General features: G+C 39.4%; 1 protein-coding gene across 1 annotated transcript in view; it reads left to right on the forward strand.

Moving 5' to 3' along the window:
* Positions 1-22,842, forward strand: part of Sec6 (Exocyst complex component Sec6) — a 347,920-nt gene that overhangs the window by 22,045 nt on the left and 303,033 nt on the right. The window contains exon 3 of the mRNA XM_090388448.1: positions 21,304-21,416. Coding sequence (XP_090244574.1) covers positions 21,304-21,416 — 113 coding nt within the window. The remainder of the gene's footprint in view (positions 1-21,303; positions 21,417-22,842) is intronic.

Below are 22,842 nucleotides of genomic sequence, written 5' to 3' on the forward strand. Positions count from 1 at the left end.
TAGAAAATGCATTCAACCAATAAATAGCGGGAAGCCTTCATATGCCCAGAAGATTTCTGCGAAGTGCACTATCGGTACGCAAACTGAAATGACTGTACCACCAAGAGAGTCATTCACACCGATTGCCCGCTTTTTATTGAGTTTACAAAAGCCCACCAAAAAAACACAGTCAGCTGCCACTCCTATATCCGTACCTCCTAGTGCTCCACCACTACCAAAACCAAGTGGTAAAGATCCAACAGTAATAACAGAAACAGTGGATGTCGAGGACAAGGAGGTACTGGATGAATCAGTCTTGGAACTCTTTGCGGAGGAAGAAATGGACATGGGACAGCGTCCATTCTTCCCCAAAAAAGATAAATCCAAGATTGACAAAAGTAAGCCCTCAGCACCTCGGAAGCCGCCTGATGAACCCACCAAGCCAAATTCCACCAAGATGAACCCACCAAGCTAAATTCTTACAATGGAATTGTCGTGGATTCCGGCGAAATACTGATGACATCAAGGCCCTCCTGCAAAAGCACAAGCCAGTTTGCTTTTGCTTGCAGGAGACTTATCTAAAGGCAAACGATGATCCCACAATGCATAACATCACAATTTTTCGTAAGGATAGAATTGCAGATGTTCCTGCTCATGGAGGAGTGGCTATCCTTGTGGGCAACCAGACCCCAGTTCAGCCCTTGCTAATTACAACTAGCATAGAAGCTGTTGCAATTCACCTTACAGTGGGATTTTTATTAACGGTCTGCTCTATTTATTTGCCACCTGGGACTGACATCTCCCAGGAAGACCTTGATGATCTTGTAACGCAGTTGCCTCCCCCTTTCTTACTTCTCGGGGATTTTAATGGACATAATACCCTGTGGGGTAGTGCTAACATCAACGGAAGGGGACGAGTCATAGAGCGTATGCTAAATGACAATGACCTTTCCCTTTTAAATACTGGAACAAACACCTTCTTCCACATGCATACCCGTACTTTTTCTGCCATTGATCTCTCTGTCTGCTCCCCCTCTCTAATGCCTTCACTCACTTGGGAAGTGGAGGAGAACCCATACGGAAGTGATCACTTCCCTGTGATAATCTCTTTACGTAGTGGGAGACCGTGTCTTCCTTTCAGGTTACCACGGTGGAAGATTGATCAGGCTGACTGGACTGCCTTCCAACATCAGGCAAATTTTGACCTCAGTACCGTCAGTCAGGAGCCTATCAATGATGCGGTAACGTACATCACAGAAATTATTGTCCAAGCAGCTGCAAATGCTGTTCCAAAAACATATGCCCGGTTTCCACCATTTCCCAAGCCTTGGTGGAATTCACAATGCACAACAGCAAAAAAGGCTCAAAACAAAGCGTGGGGGATATTTCGCCAATATCCTACCACGACCAACCTTATAGCCTTTAAACGCGCACGAGCCAAAGCACGCTACATCTGCCGTCAGAGTCAAAAGGAATCGTGGATCTGTTTTACTTCATCAATTACTCAGTCCACTAGTACTAAGTTGGTCTGGGACAAAATCCGGAAAATGAAGGGAAAATATACATCCCACCCTTCTTCAATCCTAGATTATAATGGATGTACTATTGCTGATCCAACTGCAATAACCAATTGTTTAACATTCTTTAACATTTCTGCAACATTTTCGTATTCCCCAGAGTTCCTGATTCTGAAACATAAAATCGAAAAACAAGCACTTAATTTTAAGTCTAAGAGCATCTATCATTCAGTACACAGGCCATTCACTATACAGGAACTGAAAAGAGCTCTTATTCTTTCCAAAGCAAGTGCTGTTGGACCAGATGGCATCCATTATGAATTGAAGCATCTTTCACCAAAATCTATGGATCATCTGCTCATTCTATATAACAGAATCTTTATTGAAGGGCAGTTTCCGGATTCCTGGCGCAAGGCAATCGTTCTTACCTTTGCTAAGCCAGGAAAGTATCCAAAAGTCACTACTAATTATCGTACTATTGCTCTGACTAGCTGTCTGTGCAAAATCCTGGAGAGAATAGTTAATTTTCATTTAATCTGGTATTTAGAATCAAATGACCTTCTCTCCAACATCCAGTGCGGCTTCTGAAGGAACTGGTCCACTTTGGACCATCTTATTAGACTGGAAACATCCATCTGGGGTGCTTTCCTAAAACGCGAACACTTGGTGTCAGTGTTCTTTACATGGAGAAAGCGTATGACACAACTTGGAGATTTGGCATCTTAAAAGATCTGCATAGCCTTGGTCTTAGAGGGCAACTCCCCATTTTTATTAAAAACTTTCTAGCCAATCGATCTTTCCAAGTTCGTGTGGGATCCTCACTCTCTCGTTCCTTTAGCCAAGAGGAGGGAGTACCACAAGGATTAGTTTTAAGTGTCACGCTTTTTGCCATCAAAGTAAATTCCATTACAGAACAACTTCCTCCAACCGTAAACAGTGCCCTCTATGTTGATGACTTTAGCATATTTTGTCAGTCATGCAACACGAGGGTTATTGAAAGACAACTGCAAAAAGCCATTGATCGCCTTAATTCCTGGGCACTTGCTAATGGCTTCAGGTTCTCGTCGGAGAAGACCGTTTGCGCACATTTTTGTCATATGCGTAATCTTCATCCTGAACCTGAATTAAGGTTCGGACAAAATGCTATTCCAGTAGCGGCGGACACAAAATTCTTGGGACTTGTATTTGATAAAAAGCTGACCTTTCTGGATCACATCCGTCAACTCCGCACAAAGTGCACAAGACGACTGAATATTCTGCGCTCTCTTTCCTCTACATCTTGGGGTGCAGGTCGATGCACCCTACTACGCATCTACCGTGCACTTGTATGATCTAGACTAGATTACGGGTCCATGGTATACAATTCGGCCAGAGACAGTGTACTTCGTTGGCTGGATCCTGTGCACCATCTGGCTCTCCGTATCGCTATTGGAGCATATCGAACATCTCCTGTCCAGAGCTTATACGTCGAAGCAAACGAACCGCCATTATCGCTTTGACGTAAGCAGTTGTCTCTAAAGTATGCTTTAAAACTGAAATCCCTGCCAGACCATCCTACGTGGCCATTCGTTTTTGAGCCACGATGGGAAAATTTGTACAACACTCGTAAGACTGCCAATCGTCCTTTTGGTATTCGTCTCCAAGAGCTACTCAAAGAACTTAATATCAAGGTAGACAAGGTTGCCCAAACACCAAAGCAACCCCTTCCACCCTGGCATGCTCATGTTCCAATATGTGACTTGTCCCTTAGAAATTGGGGAAAGTTAGACACTCCATCATCTGTCTACCTGCAGCTTCATTCAGCACATCGAGCTGAACATTCTGACCGTGCCAGTTTACACAGACAGTTCGAAGTCGGAATCATATGTGGGATCTGCTGCTGTCTTTACAGACAGCACTACATTGGAGCAGATTTCCTCTGAATGCAGCATATTTACTGCAGAGCTGCACGCTATAGAGTTAGCCTTGGATCACATTAGTAAATGCCAATACCAACGGTTCATTTTATATTCTGATTCTCTCAGCGTGTTACAGGCTTTAATAACTGTGAGATATAATTCTCATCCAGTTCTGTCTAGCATTCAGCACAAGATTCACTTCCTCCGTGAACGTGAATATGATATTCGCCTCTGCTGGATTCCTAGCCACGTTGGGATTAGGGGAAATGATTTGGCTGACACCGCAGCCAAATCAGCAATTCCCAATAATAACCGCTGCCTGTCAGTCCCCTATACAGACTACAGGCAAATAATACACGAGAAGAGATACACTCCCAATGGCAAGATTCGTGGAATAGACAGACTACGAATAAATTATATCGTATAAAGCCTGTAATTGAACCGTGGCAGTCTAGTCTGTGCAGGAATCGTAAGGAGGAAGTTGTTCTTGCCCGGACCCGCATAGGACATAGTCATTTGACTCATTCGTTTTTGCTGAGGGCTGAAGACTCTCCTATGTGTGAGTCCTGTGGCACAATTTTATCAATTAGACACATTTTAGTTGACTGTCCAGATTTTAGCAATATCCGTTTTACCGCTTTTAACCATCTGCTGAGCCGTATACACTCAGTCAGATTTTATCCGACAATGACCATGTGTCTGCTATTTTTAGCTTTTTGAAATCAGTAAACCTTTTCACTCACATTTAAAAAATCTACCTTATTATTGTTACTTGTTTACTAATATTTGTCTTTTAGTTTATACTTGTTTTTATACCTTGACTTAGTGACCTAAATCATTAGGCCACTGAAAATTTTACTTTTTATGACCAGGTTTTGGTGCATTATAGCCTTAGTCGCTAATGCACCAATAAAACCCAAGAAACAACAACAACAGCCCTGGAGGGAATGTGCAAGGCTCAAGGGGTAGAAATTTTTTTAGCGTGGTCTGTGCTTGTTAACAGGAGAGACTGCTTCTACAGGGATGAGATACACTTAAATAGAAAGGGTGCAAGAATATTTGCTGATGCTATCGAGGCAGTGTTAGGTGGGTTGGAAAACTGCTAGCTTGGCGGGGGATTCACAGACTAAAAGGTTAAAAGTAGCCGCAGGCAGAGGCGAAGGTGATTATTGCACAACTTCTATTAGAATAAGTAGCGACCTGGAGCGAGGGGTGCTGGGGGTTTCAGGGACTGATGGCAGTCATCGTGAAATAGGTGGGTATATGGGATATGTCAGGGTGAATAGGAATAGGTGCATGTATGCTTGAATGTATACCAATGCTAGAAGTATAGTTAATAAATTTGATGAATTTGAAGTGTTGGACAAGACATCAAAGGCGGATATTGTTCGGATATCGGAGACGTGTTGTCACACTGATATTAGGAATGAAGAATTGGAATTTGGGGAGTACAATGTGTACAGAAAGGATAGACAGGATAGGAAGGGAGGAGGTGTCATGCTGTTAATTAAGAAAAACATAAAATAAAAAGAAGTGCATCCAGTTGATATAGATGAACAGTGCACTGTTGAGTCAGTTTGGTGTGACATAAGCACTGCGAAAGCAAAAATAAGAGTAGGAATGTGTTATAGGCCTCATGACTCGAATGAGTACAATGAACAATTGTACAGAGAAATAGATTTGATAATAGAGAGCTATTAAGTGCTCGATAATTCCTATATTCTATTATATTATGAATCAAAATGAATTACCTTTATTTTAGATATAGGAGAGTTGGTTGGAAAAGAAGCTTCTTATATCTAAAATAAAGGTTATCCCTGTTGATTCATAAGAGAAATAGAGTGGGCTAGTAAATCAGAATGTCTTATAATGGGGGATTTTAACTTCCCAGATATTGACTGGAACTTGTGGGTTAGTCACTCACACACTAGTAAGACTTTTGTGGATTTATTGGATGTTTGTTTTCTGCAGCAGTATGTTCGAGAGGCAACCAGAGAGGGTAATACTCTTGATCTGGTTATCAGCAGTGATCATTCGTGTATTAAGAATTTGCAGATAAAAGAACGACTAGGTGGCAGTGATCACAATGTACTGATGTGGGATTTACTTAAAGATATAATTACCATCAGGGGTAAAGGAAAGGGTTTTTGCTTCCATAAAGATGAGTACAGTGGTCTCGGACAGTTTTTAAATTCTGTACAGTGGGATCAACTGATGATGTTATCAGCAGTAAATTCTAAGTGGGAAGCATTCAAGGAATTAATCATGGAATCTACTAAAAGTTTCATACCTATTAAGAAATATTGTTCATTAGGCCTAAATGGTTATCAAATGAACTAATGAGACTCGTGACAGAGAAGAAAAATGCATGGGATGCGTATAAATTATCAAGCGATTCAGAAGCCTATGGCAGATGTAAGCTAGTCTGTAATCAGGTCACAATGGAGGTTAGGCAGGCAAAGGCAGATTACGAGAAAACTTTGGCAAAGGATGCTAAGAAAAACAGCAAGGATTTCTTTACTTATATAAACTCTAAAAGGAAGGGGATGAATTTGTTTTGCCTACTTCATAACTCATCGTTGTCATTCGAGGTGAGCGGATGCACTTAGACAGGGCTCCTCAGTTAAGTGGTTTACTTTTGGATAGTGCTTTTAAATATTTGATTTATTTAGATATTGTTGGATTATTTTTGTTATAGGTTTTCCTGTAACTGTGTGATTTTAATAATATTATAGATATAATTTTTTAAATTTACTTTCATTTATATTTATTTAATTTTATAATGGTAGTTACGAGATCTGCCTTAAACACGTCACAGGGTATCATGACTCACACGGAAATAGCAGATGGCGATTTACGGGTGAGTCATGATTTAATCCGTTGTGGAACCTGTGGAATGTTTTCCAAGGTCGACCTGGTGACTAAACCTACCTCACCTGGGGATTCTTTTCTTTTTGATCGATGTAAGGAGTGCACCGATCTTAAATTACAATTTGGTGCACTGATGGAACGATTTGAGTCCCTGAAAAAACGAGTGCTTGCCCTTGAAAATAATGCATCTGGGAGCTCGTCAGGGACTCAAAACTCCAGCAATCTACCAAGTGATGCACACCCGATTCGAGCCTCAAAACAGAAAAACCAAGTGCAAACTACTCTGGTTAAAAAGGACATTGTTTTATTAGGAGACTCCATTGTCAGGGAAACGGTGAATATATTTTGTAATAAAGATAGGTGGAGCAGAACCAGGGTATGTCTGCCGGGAGCAACTATTGATGATGTCACCAACAGATTGTCAGATTTTAAAGGGGGTAAAGAAAATATTATTATTCATGTGGGGACAAATGATATTAAACGTACACGATCTGACGATTTGTTGGAAAAATACAGGACCATGCTGAGGAAATGTCGCGAGCTAGGCCATAATGTCTATGTGTCTGCAATTCTGCCCAGACACGATAGGAGGGATTATATGTTAAGAGCCTTGTGGATTAACTCAAGACTTGAAGGAATCTGCAAGGCTTTAGGGGGTAAATTTCTATCAGCATGGCCCACACTTGTAGGTAGAAGGAATTTGTTTTGTAGAGATGGGATACACTTAAACAAAGGTAGTGCAAAAGTTTTTGCCAGTATTATTGAGGATACCTTAAAGGTTCAGGGAAACTGCTAGTTAGGGGGGATGTGGGTAATACTGACACGCGTTTATCTGATAATATTGGTCAATGTAACTCTTGCACATACCTTAAGAGTTCTTATGTTACCCCAACTGGACGTATTATCTAGATGTTCTGGGGGCAAAGACGTTTCACGTGAGCGGGTAGCTAATATCAGGGAAGAGAGCCTAAAAAACTTCAAGGGTTGTGTTAGGGTTGTTAAATATACAAGAACAGTAAATCTTAATTGTTTATACAGTAACGTTAGAAGTGTCGTCAATAAAATGAGCGAATTCGAACTGCTGGTTAAAACAAGTAACGCAGACATAATAGGGCTTACAGAGACGTGGTGCCACCCGGAAATTGGGGATGATGAGTTTCAGTACGGCTTGTATAATGTATTTAGGAAGGATAGGTTAGATAGAAGGGGTGGTGGGGTAATGCTTCTTATCAGAAGCAGCCTGAGTGCGACGATAGCTTTCCCGGATTCAGACATTTCACATGCTAGTATAGAGTCTGTATGGTGTGAGATAGTTGGAAACAAAGGTATAATGCGAGTAGGAGTAATCTCCAGACCAGGTGATTGTGAAGATTATGACAAAAGCCTCTACATGCAAATGGAATGGGCAAGTAAGTGTCAATGCCTTATTATGGGTGATTTCAATTTGCCTCTAATTGATTGGAGTAAATGGGAAGGAAACTCGACATGGGGAACAAAATTTTAAAATCAACTAGACGACTGTTATTTGTATCAACATGTCAGGGAAAGTACTAGAGAAAAGAATATCCTAGACCTCATCATCACACATGAATCAGATGACATAACAGGGCTGACAGTAGAGGAACCAGTAGCAGGAAGTGATCACGGAGTTCTACGGTGGATGATGACGAGAGAGGTAGCAGAAGTAAAAGGCAAAGGAATGGGTTTTAATTTCAGAAAAGGAAATTACGATGCCTTAAGGTACTACATGGCCTCTATTAACTGGGTAGATATCGCGCAGAGAATGAATACAATTGAATTGTGGTACGCTTTTAAAACATTAATCACAGATGCCTTGAATGCGTATATACCATTAAAAAAATACTCCACGAGAAGGGTTCTAAGTTGGATGAATAGTGAAGTTGCCGCATTACTTGAGCAGAAAAAGGTGGCATGGAAAGGTTACAGAGCAATAAAAAGTACTGAAGCCTATAACAGCTACAAGGTGATGTGTAATAGAGCCACAGAAATGGTTCGACAGGCAAAGGCAGTTTATGAGAAATCACTAGCAAACAGAGCAAAGAGGGGGGGGATAAAGAATTCTTCACATATATAAATGCCAAGAAGAGCAGGACAAACCAGATTGGACCTTTACGTAAGGGAAAGGGGATAGTAATAAATACACCAGCTGCCATTGCAGATGAACTCAACAGTTATTTTGCATCGATATTTACAAATGAAAAGCCTTTTGTGACAATGGGAAATTGTGGGAGCGAAGTTAAAAAATATGTAATTAATGATATTGAAATTTCGCAAGATTATTTAATGAAAAAACTTTCGGGCCTACAGACCAGTAAGGCTCCTGGAGTTGATGGAATATACCCTATAATCTTAAGAGAGGCGGCAAGCGAGTGCATTGAACCATTGAGGCTAATTATGCGAGCATCACTAGACTCTGGGGAGATTCCCTTGGATTGGAAAACTGCAAATGTATCTCCCATACATAAGGGTGGCTCTAAAAGTGAAGTTGGAAATTATCGACCTGTCAGTCTGACTTCAGTAGTAGGGAAAATCATGGAGGCAATGATCAAGGGTGGAATTCAGGATCATTTGGATTGAATTGAAATTCTCAAGGATACTCAGCATGGTTTTGTAAAGGGAAAATCATGTTTAACAAATCTGGTTCGCTATTTCGAAAGGGTCAGTCACGAGCTGGATTTAGGGAATAATTTCGACATTGTTTATTTAGATTTCAGCAAAGCTTTTGACTCAGTCCCACACGAGCAGTTGCTTTATAAGCTGGAACAGGTTGGAATCACTGGGAAAATCCTTAGATGGATAGAAGGATGGCTTCAGGGCAGGAGGCAGAGGGTTGTGATAAATGGCTATTCCTCAGATTGGGTTGATGTAAGAAGTGGGGTTCCCCAAGGATCAGGTGAAGGGATAGAGGGCTTGATGTCTAAATTTGCAGATGATGTTAAAATTGGTAGAGTAGTTAATGATCACTGTCAAGCTGAGCTTCTTCAGAGAGACCTAGATAGACTTCAATAATGGTCAGAAAAATGGCAGCTGTGCTTTAATCCAACAAAGTGTAAGGTATTACACCTGGGAAACAGTAATCCCAAAAAAAACTTATTCACTTGGTGGAGTTCAACTAAACCCAGTACTGGAGGAAAGGGACTTGGATGTTACGATACGGTCAGACATGAAATTCTCTGAGCATTGTAAACAGGTTGCAAGGAAGGCCCATGGTGTCCTATCGATGATCTATCGAACTTTTGAAGTTGAGATAGGGATGTGATAATCCCATTATATAAGGCTTATGTTAGCCCACACTTGGAATACTGTGTTCAAGTATGGAGACCGCACCTAAAGAAAGACATCGAGCTTCTTGAAAGGGTGCAAAGAAGGGTAACTCACCTGGTGAGATCGGTAAAAGGGCGTCCTTATGAAGAAAGACTTTGAATATGTGGGTTGCAGAGTTTGGAAACTAGACACCTTAGAGGAGATTTGATTGAGGTGTTTAAGGCTCTGAGAGGCATCAGTAAAATGAATGAGGACAAAATTTTCAAGATTATAAATGATGCTAGAACAAGGGGACATAAATTCAAGTTACGGGGGGGGAAATGTTTAGATTGGACTGCAGGAAGTTTTATTTTACCCAGCGAGTTATAAATTACTGGAATAATTTGCCTTCATGGGTGGTAGAGGCCGACAGTTTGGGGGGAAATTCAAAGGTCATCTGGATAGTACTTTCGGGTAAGGGAAGCGCATAGGATGATAGGTTTAATTTACTTTTTATTTATTTTTTATTATATATTTTTTTATTTATTAATTATTATTATTTAGTTATTTATTTTATTTATTTATTTATTTTTTGTTTTTATCATTGTTTTGTTCGGATTTTTTTTTTTTTTTTTTTTTGGCTGGTGCACCATAAGCCATAGGCTTTCTTGCACCATGCGGCCGTTACTAATACTAATATCAATGGTTCGATTGTTGATGATCCTGCTCAGAGTGCAAACAAACGAATGAGTATTTTTCATCTACATTCACACATGAGGAGTTATTAAGGTTTGAAAATGCCAGGAGGTTATCAAATTGTAGTAGGGTGCTTAATGATTTTGTAATAACTGAGAGCAAAGTGGAGGAGAAATTGTTGAAGTTAAACATAACAAAGACACCTGGGGTGGATGGGATCTATCCAGGTATATTAAAGGGCAGCAAAGCGACTGAGCAAACCCTTAGCCAAAATTATGAGACCTCCCCCGCATACTGGAGATGTGCAAATGTATCCCCAATTCACAAAGGGGGAAATACAAATATATGATATCAAATGTGATATGAGATTGAAGGGTAGTAGTAGTAGTAGTAGTGGTGGCACATGATGCAAGAAAGCAAGTGTAGGAGCTTATGCAGCATCAGCCAAAAAAAAAAAAAAATCACACCATTCCCTCCAAATGCCTGTCCAGTTCCTCCTTAAATTTATTTAACCTATCAACTTCCACAACGACAGATGGAAGTTTGTTCCAGCAATTAACCACCCGCTGGCTAAAGGCAAATTTCCGCACATCTATTCTACATCTGTCCTTTCTTAATTTGAACTTATGTCCCCGTAGGTTCGTAATCTGAACAAGTGGAAGGATCCCATCAGAATTCAGCGTGCTCAACCCATTCAAGGCCTTATAGACCTCAATCAGATCACCGCGCAGGTGCCTAGTCTCCAGCCACTGCAATTTGCAGAACTTAAGCCTCTCTTGGTAAGAGAATCCCTTCATTCCCCTCACCAATCGTGTTGCTCTTCTCTGTACACGCTCAAGCAAATCTACATCCTTCCTAAAATGAGGCCTCCAGACCTGTACGCAGTACTCAAGGCGTGGCCTGACCATTGCCTTATACAGAGGGACAATCACCTCCTTTTCCCTGCTAGCAAAATTCCTATATATCATTGACAAAACCCCATGACCCGCCCTAGCAGCCTGTCTGCACTGCTCAGAAAACTTCATATCTGACTGCACAATTACTCCCAGGTCTTTTTCATTTTCTACCACCTTAAGTGTAGTACCACTTAGTTGGTACGTTTCTCTGGGGTTACTTCTACCCATATGCAGTACTTTGCATTTGTCAAGGTTGAACTTCAGTTGCCACTTCTTAGCCCATCTGCCCAAATTATCTAGATCCTGTTGCAGTAGCACACTGCCATTACTGTCATTAACAACCCTGCCAACCTTTGTGTCATCTGCAAACTTCGACATTAAGCCTGATATACCTTCATCAATATCATTGATAAATACACAAAACAACAGTGGACCGAACACCGAACCCTGTGGGACTCCACTAATAACATTAGTCCCCGAAGAGCAGCACCCATTGATTACCACCCTCTGTCTTCTCCCACTTAACCATCCTTTTATCCATTGTAGCAACTTACCCTTAATACCATTCTGCTCCAATTTGTACAGTACTCTTCCATGCGCAACAGTGTCAAAAGCTTTTCTGAAATCCAAGTATATGATATCAAAATTATTCCTTGCATCCAGTTCCTTTGTGACCACATCATAATAACCAATCAAATTTGTCAGACAAGACTTTCCCTTAACAAACCCATGCTGTGTTTGAATTATTGCTGCAGTCTTGTCTAGATGATTCTGCAATGCATCTTTAACCAGTGACTCCATTATTTTACCCGGAACAGAAGTTAAACTAACTGGTCTGTAATTACTCGTGTCACCCTTCGATCCACCTTTGTGAATTGGGGACACATTTGCACATCTCCAGTCCGTGGGAACCTCCCCTGAGTCCAAGGATGCTCTCATAATTATGGCTAAGGGTTTGCTTAGTTGCTTTGCCGCCTCCTTCAAAATAACTGGATAGATCCCATCCACCCCAGGTGCCTTTCTTATGTTTAACTTCAACAATTTCTCCTCCACTTTGCTCTCAGTTATTACAAAATCATTAAGCACACTGCTACAATTTGATAACCTTCTTCCATTTTCAAACTGTAATAATTCCTCACGTGTGAATGTAGATGCAAAATACTCATTCAATTTGTTTGCTATCTGAGCAGGATCATCAACAGTCAAACCATCGATGTCAAGTGGACCAATCATATTCATCGCCTTCCTTTTAGAGTTTATATAAGTAAAGAAATCCTTGCTGTTTTTCTTAGCATCTTTTGCCAAAGATTTCTCGTAATCCGCCTTCGCCTGCCGAACCTCCTTTGTGACCTGATTACAGACTATATCTGCCACAGGCTTCTGCGTCACCTGATAATTTACATGCATCTCATGCATTTTTCTTCTCTGTCACGAGTCTCATTAGTTCATTTGATAACCATTTAGGCCTAAACCTTGAACGATATTTCTTAATCGGTATATAAAGTCTAGTAGCTTCCACGATTAATTCCTTGAATGCTTCCCACTTAGAATTACTGTTTGTAACATCGTCATTTGATCCCACTGTACAGAATTTAAAAACTTTCTGAGACAACTGTACTCCCCTTTACGGAAGCAAAAACCCTTTCCTTTACCCCTGACGGTAGTTACCTCTTTGAGTAAATCCCACTTCAGCACACTGTGATCACTGCCACCTAGTGGTTCCTTTATCTGCAAATTCTTAATACACGAATGATCACTGCTGATAACCAGATCAAGAGTGTTACTTTCTCTGGTTGCCTCTCGAACATGCTGCTGCAGAAAACAATCATCCAATAAATCCACAAAAGTCTGACTAGTGTGTGAGTGACCAACCCACAAGTTCCAGTCAATATCTGGGAAGTTAAAATCCCCCATTATAAGACATTCTGATTTACTGGCCCACTATTTCTCTGTACAATTGTTCATTGTACTCATTCAAGTCATTAGGCCTATAACACACTCCTACTCTTATTTTTCCTTTCGCAGTGCTTATCTCACACCAAACTGACTCAACAGAGCACTGTTCATCTATATTAACTGGGTGCACTTCCTTTGATTTTATGTTTTTCTTAATTAACAGCATTACACCCCCTCCCTTTCTGTCCCCTCTATCCTTTCTGTACACATTGTACTCCCCAAATTCCAGTTCTGCATTCCTTATATCTTTGTGACACCACGTCTCTGCTATCCCAACAATATCCGCCTTTGATGTCTTGACCAACACTTCAAATTCATCAAATTTATTTACTATACTTCTAGCATTGGTATACATGCAAGCATACATGCTCCTATGCCTATTCCTTGTTACCCTAACACATCCCATATACCCAACTATTCCATGATGACTGCCATCCGTCCCTGAAACCCCCAACACCCCTCGCTCCAGTTCGCTTCTTATTCTAATAGAAGTTGTGCAAGAATCACCTTCACCTCTGCCTGCGGTTACTGTTAAACTATTAGTCTTTGTATCCCCCCAAACTAGCAGTTTTCCGACCCACCTAACACTGCCTCGATAGCATCAGCAAATATTCTTGCACCCTTTCTATTTAAGTGTATCCCATCCCTGTAGAAGCAATCTCTCCTGTTAACAAGTACAGTCCAGGCTGAAAAAAATTCTACCCCTTGAGCCTTGCACAGTCTTTCCAGGGCCGACACGAGTAATTACAGACCAGTTAGTTTAACTTTTGTTCCGGGTAAAATAATGGAGTCACTTGTTAAAGATGCATTGCAGGGTCATCTAGACAAGACTGCGGCAGTAATTCAGAAACAGTATGGGTTTGTTAAAGGAAAGTCTTGTCTGACAAATTTGATAGGATATTATGATGTGGTTACAAAGGAACTGGATGCAAAAAATAATTTTGATATCATATATTTGGATTTCAGGAAAGCTTTTGACACTGTTGTGAATGGAAGACTATTGTACAAATTGGAGCAGAATGGTATTAAGGGTGGTAATCCATTATTGCTCCAATGGATAAAATTGTAGCAATAATGGATAACCATCCTTTTATCCATTATTGCTACAATGGTTAAAAGGATGGTTGAGTTTGGAGAAGACAGAGGGTGGTAATTAATGGGTGCTGCTCCTCATGGGCTAATGTTATTAGTGGAGTCCCACAGGGTTCGGTGTTGGGTCCTCTGTTGGTCCTCTGATTGCTGGAACAAACTTCCATCTGTCGATGTGGAAGTTGATAGGTTAAATAAATTTAAGGAGTAACTGGACAGGCATTTGGAGGGAAAGGTGTGATTTTTTTTTTTTTTTTTTTTTTTTTTTGTGGCTGATGCTGCATAAGCTCATACACTTGCTTTCTTGCATCATATGCCACTACTACTCTACTACTAAGGTAAAAATCGCCGAAAAGTGGAACATAGCTTTTTTTCACTTGCGAATGCATATAAAAGTCTAAAAACGTGTTTACACTATCATATGCTGTGAACAGACTGAATCATTGATAATAAAATAATATACAGTGCTGTAGTCATAAAATTAACAGAAGCTTTATGAAAAACAGAGTGGAAATCAGGCTTATTAATCAAATTCTCTTCGGTTGCATAGAATAAAACAAGCGATTTTTCAACATAAATATTCTGTATTTTTGTAATCAGCATATGAAAAACTTCTTATAGTCAAAGAAATTAAATTTTTATATTTGTTTTTTTCAAGTCTTTCAAAAACTAGAAAGTATACCATATTTGCCTAAAAAAATCCAGAGGATATATGGTGTTACCTCTACTACAGCTCTGTCTATATAACACAGTAGGGCCCATTCATATGGTGGGTTATGTTCCGGATCCCCACCGAAAGGTGAAAATTGTCGAAAAATGGAACATAGCTTTTTTTCACTTGCAAATGCATATAAAAGCCCAATAACATGTTTGCGCTATCATATGCTGTAAACAGACTGAATCACAACAATAAAATGGTGCCTGATGTCCTTCTTGGACTCGGCTGCTGAGCACGTCATGCTGAGAAATTCCGAAAAAGCGGAACAAGCGCTGAACATAATGACCATGGATATAATTGAAAACTGCTGTATTAGCGGAATGCCAAGAAGCAGAACTCCAAAAAGCAGGGGCCCTACTGTATAGGTAAAAAAAAAAAACAAAAATAGGCTATATTTGTGTTGTTTTTTTTTAAGAAGTTTAATATTTTATTTCATAAGTTTAGTTCAAAGTATATGTATTTAATTTATATTTTTTATGTGAATATTTTTTTATATATAAAAAATAAAAAAATATATGTGTATATTGTTTTTAGGGTTGGGGGGGTTTCATAATCTATGTCCCACATCGGAATACTAAGGATCTGGTCATTTTATGTTTAGGCATCATAAGGTTGGTTGTACTGTGCAGGTCATTGATGCTTGTCTTCTCTCTTTTAATTTTCTTTATTCTTCGGTATCCTGGGCAACTCCTAGTTTTGATTTATATATATAAAGCAATATCTAACTGGGATTTGTTGTTTAGTACTTGTATCCTAAAGAGAGTATCAAGGAGGTTTGAAGTTGTGGATCGCTGCTGTAGAACTGCATGGAGGTGAGCACACGCACGCACACATTTATTTATATTTTAGTTAGAAAAATTAAAAAAGTAGGTACAAAATGCTTTACCAGTTCCTACAATAGTTCCTACAAAAAATTACGGCTAAGGTAAAGAAAGCCTGCATGAGAAGCATGCAAAAGTTCGATGAAATTTACCGGTAAAAGTACTTTGACGTAATGGCATTTGTATTGTTGCTCGCTTGGTAAACAGATGGTGGGTGTTATCTGTCTGGAGTAGAAGTTGAATCCCATGGGTGCTTGAAACCCTCCCGAAGTGGAAGGGGGGGGGGGTAATCTAACCTTTTTTCTTTAGAATCACTAATTGAATCACGAACAGAGTCATTGGAAGTTCTGGCAATGTAAAAAATGTTTGCAAGTAGTTTCACCAGTAAACTTTTTCGAAGTTTGCCATTCTTCTCGTGTGAGCTTCCTTTGCCTTTTTTTTTTTTTTTTTCTTAATAAACAATTTATCCTCTAGTCCACCAGTGATTCTAAAGAAAACAGCCAGGTTATCCCCCTCCACTTCGGGGGGGAGTTTCAATCTCCCTGGGATTCAATTTCTACTCCTGACCGATAACACCCACTCTATGTTTACTGAGCCAGCAACAATACAAATGCCGTTACGGAAAAGTACTTTTACCGGTAAATTTCGTCTAACTTTTGCGTGTTTCTCGTGCATGCTTTCTTTACCTTTGCCAAAAGTACATTAAAGAAGATGAAAGTATAGAATAGAAGTTACTTTGGTACGTTGGGGTTGTAAAACCCACCCAGTAGCTGCGCCTTGGATACAGATAGTTAGGAAGGCCAAATCACAAAAAAGAATATAAATTATATAAATCACAAACCAAGCCTAGTAATTCAAAGTAAATGTAATTCAAGTTATATTAGCAGCACGACTGGATTTAATATACAGCAGGTTTTAAAATAGTCTGGTAAATGTGCTAAAAAGGCTATAAAAGAAACCATCCAATCCAATCCTCTGAACTATTATAATAGTTCAGGAAGGAGAAAAAGTGAGAATAGTTGGATATTCAGTTAAATTCAATTAAGTACTATTTTAATGGTACTAGAGCTTGTCACTCATATCTGTATACATGTATTTTGTCTGTAGAAGTGTGTTATCACAAGCTTATTGCACATTGTATAGGTACAACTGAAAAATCTGGAATTATTCATTGGGGAAACTCTACTCCTTTCACCTGAGATTCGTTAACTACAGCCCCATTTGAAGAGGACTTCAGAAATTATTCCAGTTTTTTATAGGAATTGAATCCAGACATCTAATACACTGGTGTGTGGAAAACTTAAGGACCAACACTATTTCTAAAGGTTACAACCACAAAATCTTTACTTAAGGTACTCTTTACTGATGAGAGTAGATTCAATGTCAGCAGCAATTCTGGATGTCAGCTAATCTGGCGAGAGGTTGGCACACGGTATCACCCCCTCCCCAAACTTCACCAAAGTGATCGATATGGCTGTCGAGGTGTTCTCATCTGGGGCGGCGTTATCTTGGATGGACGTACACTACTCCAGATACTGGAAGGCGGTACTGTAAATGGTGCACGCCACTGTACTGAGGTAATGCTTCCCCATGTGCGTCTGTTCCGAGGTGCCATTGGTCCCGAGTTCGTGTTTATGGATGATAACGCCACACCCCATTGCACTGCAGCTATTGATATGCTTTTGGAAAGTGAGGACATTGTTCGTATGGATTGGTCTGCCCGTTCCACCGATCTAAATCCTATCAAACACATATGGGACGCTCTGGGGAGAAGCCTAGCGGTATGTCAACACCCACCAGAAAATGTTCACCAGCTGAAGATGGCGCTGACAGAGGAATGGAGATGTTACTGCAAGAACTTATCAACACATTGTTCTAAGTATGGACAGGTGGTGCAAAGCCTTCATAGACATTAGGGGTGGCCATATCTTCTACTGAGTACCATGTCTTCCCTTTGTTCCATCTTTGGCAGTGATGCATCTGTATCTTGGCAGCCAGTGCTATGTTGCCATTTTTGAATAAAGCCTCTCTGTACTGTTTTGTTTCCGTTGTTGTGTTGATGTTATTTCCTTCATCACTTCTGTACCTCACAAGGTTCCTTTGGTATGCTTTTCCCATATCCAGGCCACTCCCATGAGAAGCTACAGGTGAAAACCTGACTGGTCCTTAAATTTTGCATACCAGTGTAGTAGCAGATAGTGTTGTATTGTGCCGACTAGGCTGCTACGAAGGATAGTAGAAAGTACGTTAAAAAAGATGAAAGTTTAGAATAGAAATTACTTTGGTATGTTGGGGATGTAAAACCCACACAGTAGCTGTGCCTTGGATACAGGTAGTTAGGAAGGCTAAATCACAAAAAAGAATATCAATTATATAAATCACAAACCAAAATTATAAATTATTAAATGTAAACCAGTAATATATAAGTAATTCAGCTGTCTTTTCGAATAGCTATGATTATGCCATATTTGTTGGATTAAGATCATTTAAAGGCAACAGTTTTTACTTTAGTACAAAAAGTGAGATTAATATAAAACTGACATGAGGTATTAATAAATTTATTGATCTGATATATATTGCATAAAGGTTGTTCAGCTAATTAACAAAAATCTTTCCCATACTTTTCCCAGTCTCTGTGTGGCACACATCTCATTGGTTATTACTTATCTTCATTAACATCTAATGCCAAATTTTTTGTCATTCAAACTTTTTATGTTGGTTGTGTTTCTTTTCACATTATTATTGATTTTTACAGTATGATGGTTCCTTTGATGTTCTGCATTTTTATAATTTCAAAAATAGAAATTGTGTAATATACAGTGGCAGACAAAAAAAACTGCATCACTTGTGAATTTTGCAAATAATGTGTTTTGTGCTGCATTGTGAGTTGCAGAAATGTTCAAAATGCATTTGTTAGATAGCCGACTGGGCTAGCCGGGTGGGTAAAGTGCCTGCCTGGCAACCCAAAGGTTGCGGGTTCGATTCCTGCCTAGGGCTCGGATCAAAAGTACTGCAAAAACCTTGGGAAGTGCATTATGGCCACAGAAGCCTATGTGCCAACAACTACAAAAAAAAAAAAAAAAAATTGTTAGATGGGGTATATATCTCTGTGAATGAAATTCAATAAAAAGACTCCACTTGGTATACCTAATTGCCATAAATATCTTCCCAAAGAGTAAAATGCATAATTAATGGAAATATGAGAAATCATGTAAATGGCAATCATGATAACTAAACATACATTTTTTTGCATTTATGTGTACAACTTGAAATGACAAGTTAATGTAATAGTATTATGTACTGTAAATCAGCAAAATAAGTCCTCGATATTTTGTTGTTCCTCTTCAAGCTGCAATTACAGCCTTGCAGCAATCTGGCATAGCGTTAATCAACTCCTGGATATACAGTTGCCCAATTTTGTGGTACCGCACCCTTACAATGCTCTCCTGCAGCTGAATCTTACTTGTTGGCTTCTTCTTGTGAGCAATTTTAGATGACATTATGTACCAGCAATTTTCAATAGGGTTCAAATGTGGACTGTTGCCGGACCAGTCCAACACTGATGCCAGTATTTCTGATGTATGGCTGTGCCTTAAGGGAGGAAAATGAGGAAAAACATTGGTGTATGTTTTAAGCTTTGTGAGACAAGAAGACAAACATCATTAAATTTAAATAGCATTAAACTTACCAATTTTGCTGTGTGGCAAGGTGCTGTCCTATTGAAAAATGCAGTTTTGGACATCTGTGTGGTGATCCCTAATAACGGGTTTCAGGCACTCCTCCAAGATAGCAGTATAGGTTTCTGCATTAACTGTTCTGTTAATAAACTTAATTCACCCTACCCCTTTGCTTGTTATGCATCTCCAGACCATCTGACTGGCGGGGAACTTTACAGTTGGTGTTATGCAGTCAGGATTGTATGCCTCCTGACTGCATAACACCGTCTTTAGCATTAGTTGAGGCATATGATGCAAGAAAGCAGCTTATACAGCATTAGAAAAAAAAAAAAAAAAAAACCCTCCCATTTCACCCATCCAGTCATTCTAAATGTTTGTCTCATCATGTTTGTCTAGTTCAGCCTTAAATTTATTTAAGCTATCAACTTCCACAACAACAGATGGAAGTCTGTTTCAATAATCAACTACCTGTTGGCTAAAGGAAAACTTCCCCACATCTATTCTACAATTGTCTTTCCTCATTTTGAATCTATGCCCCCTCAGGTTCTTAGTCTGAGCAAGTGGAAGTATCCCATCAGCAAACCATTCAAAGCCTTATACATCTCAATCAGATCACCTAGCAGGTGCCTAGTCTCCAGATGCTGCAACTTGCAGAACTTAAGCCTTTCTTTCATAAGTGCACCGCTTTGTTCCTCTCACCAATCTTGTTTCCCTTCTCTGTACGCGTTCTAGACGTTACATCCTTTCTAAAATGGGGCCTCCAGACCTGTATACAGTACTCAAGGTGTGACCTGACCATTGCCTTATACAAAGGGTTAATCACCTCCTTGTCTCTGCTAGCAAAATTCCTATATATCATTGACAAAACTCTATGACCTGCTCTGGCAGCCCATCTGCACTGTTCAGAGAACTTCATATCTGACTGCACAATTACCCCCCAGGTCTTTTTCATTCTCCACCTCCCTGAGCGTAATATCACAGAGTTGGTACATTTCTCTTGGTTTACTACTACCCATATGCAGTACTTTGCATTTGTCAATGTTAAACTTCAGTTGCCACTTCTCAGCCCATCTGCCTAACTTTTCTAGATCCTGTTGTAGTAGCATACTGTATTTAGTGTCTTCTGACATATTGCTTTCCATCCGAGCCATGCAAGTCGAATTTTGATTCGTCAGAAAAGAAGACAGTATCCCATTGCTCTTATGTAATGAAACATGTATTTTACCCCAAGCAAATTGCTTCTTTCTCATTTGTTATATCAACAAAGGCTTCTTCTTGGGCCAATAGGCATGCAGACCACATTCTGAAAGCCATCGTTGGATAGTTTGCGAACTTGTTTCATTACAGAGGCCATCTCTTAGTCCAGTTTTAGATCAGGAGCACTAGCATAGCCATTTCAAATATCGATCTTGAGAAGGCATAGTCACTCTCTTATGGCCTGATCCAGGTCTTCTCTTCACATCGCTGGTTTTACACTTTAATTTCAGCACCCGGGATACTGTTGACTGGTGGCAGCCTGTTTTATCAGCGATAGTACGCATAGAAAGCCATTCCTGGGACAGAGCAACAGCTGCACTTTTTTTTCTTGGTTTCAACTGAACATATGGAACTATGCTTACACCTCCGCAAAACAGGATACTAATGAGTGTGTATACCCTTCCAGCAGCATATTTATAAAAACGGCTGATGCAATACCTTGCAATTACTGTCTGATGCAATAGAAGGGTTATCTGATGTACTGCCTTTGCTTTGTGACAAATAAAATGACTTTAATCAAACAATATCTTATATTATTGTTTCACTACAAATGTTACTTTTTTTTTAATGCAATGCAGTTTTTTTGTCTGCACTGTATTATAAAATGTTATCTTTCAAGTTTATATTTTTTAATGTAAGCTCATATTTATAAAATCATGTTTAGGCATCAATAGAAGCAGTATTGAAAACAGCAATGCAGACCCAGCTTGATGGAGTTAAAACAGGTTTGCAACAACTTCATGCATCTCTGGAAGATATAATTGAAATAAAACAAAAGTATGTGCTTCCTTCATCACTTATATTGAACAATGTTCATTACCTTTGTTAATTTATATGTATTTATATATATAATTTATATATATTGTATACGTATCATTTTTTTTTAAGTTCTTTTAGTGTACAGACTATATTTTAAAAATATCTAAATACACACTGTTTCATACCATGTGGACTACATTCAAGGTTTGATTTATGTCCTGAAAACAGTGAAAAAAAGTTTATATAAACATGTGTCCGATCCTGAATGATTAAAGAGCCGTTTGAATTTCAAAAAATGACTGTGGAGTTATCAGTGGTAACAAAATAATAAATAAGAATAAGAACAACAACATATCTAGTCAAATGTTTATACATAATATATGTATTTTTTTTATGTAAACCCCAAACACGAGAGGTATTAGAAACTATAGTACTTGATACTGTGCTTGGGTTGGAGGTTGAGAAAACAAAAGAAGATATTTGTTGACATTAGACTTGAACTTCTGTAGACTGTAATTTTCAGGAAATACGTATGAAGGAAGGTTTTTCCAAAAAACGGTGTTGAATGAATAAATGAGGAAGATGAAAAGTTGGTTCTATGAGTTTGAAGTTGGACAGTAAATGGATGTTGGCTGGTGGTGGCATGTGTTTAGACTGTTTTGAAAGAGAGAGCAGGAATTATAGAAGCCGATTCAGAAGAACAGCGCCCATGGAAATATCTGTAGAAGAGGCATGCAGCAGAAACAGTACGTCTATGAGACAGCGAGTGGAGAGACTCTGTTAGAGACGAATCATTAATTAACTTAACTGCCCTCTTCTGAAAGGAATCAAGAAGCCTGAGATAGGTTTTGGGGGCACCACCCCAGATGTGGGAACAATATTCCATGGTAGGGCGAATTTGCGATTTGTACAGAGTGAACAACTGTTTGGAAGAAAAGTAACGCCGAGAGCGAAAGAGAAAACCAAGTTTTTTAGATGCAGAGGAAGCAATATTTGTAATGTGCTTGTGCCAAGAGAGAGAGAGAGAGAGAGAGAGAGAGAGAGAGAGAGAGAGAGAGAGAGAGAGAATATCCCCAAAAGAGATATATCCTTTTGCCTAGAAATCGGAGTGTCACCAAAGGTAAGCATAGGAGCAGAAGAATCCTTTTTGCGAGATATGACAAGACTGAGTTTTAGAAGGATTGAAATCAACTAAGTTGGCTTTGCCCCACTGGAGAATTACCTGGAGATTGGCATTTAAGGAATTCTAGCAGATTTTCGAGAAGTTGAAGCTGATTGAGCATGGCAATTGCGTCCAGTAGCTTTTCTCAAAATGGAAAGTGGAATGCAATGTGCTATCATCGGCAAATCTATGGATAGGATTTCCAGTCAGTGGAAGAAGGTCATTATTATAGAAGAGGAAAAGAGTGGGGGGAAAGAACTGAACCTTGGGAGATACCAACAT

The sequence above is a fragment of the Mastigoproctus giganteus genome, chromosome 14 (genome assembly GCF_048544385.1).
Source record: "Mastigoproctus giganteus isolate SK-2022 chromosome 14, ASM4854438v1, whole genome shotgun sequence".
Lineage (NCBI taxonomy): Eukaryota > Metazoa > Arthropoda > Arachnida > Uropygi > Thelyphonidae > Mastigoproctus > Mastigoproctus giganteus.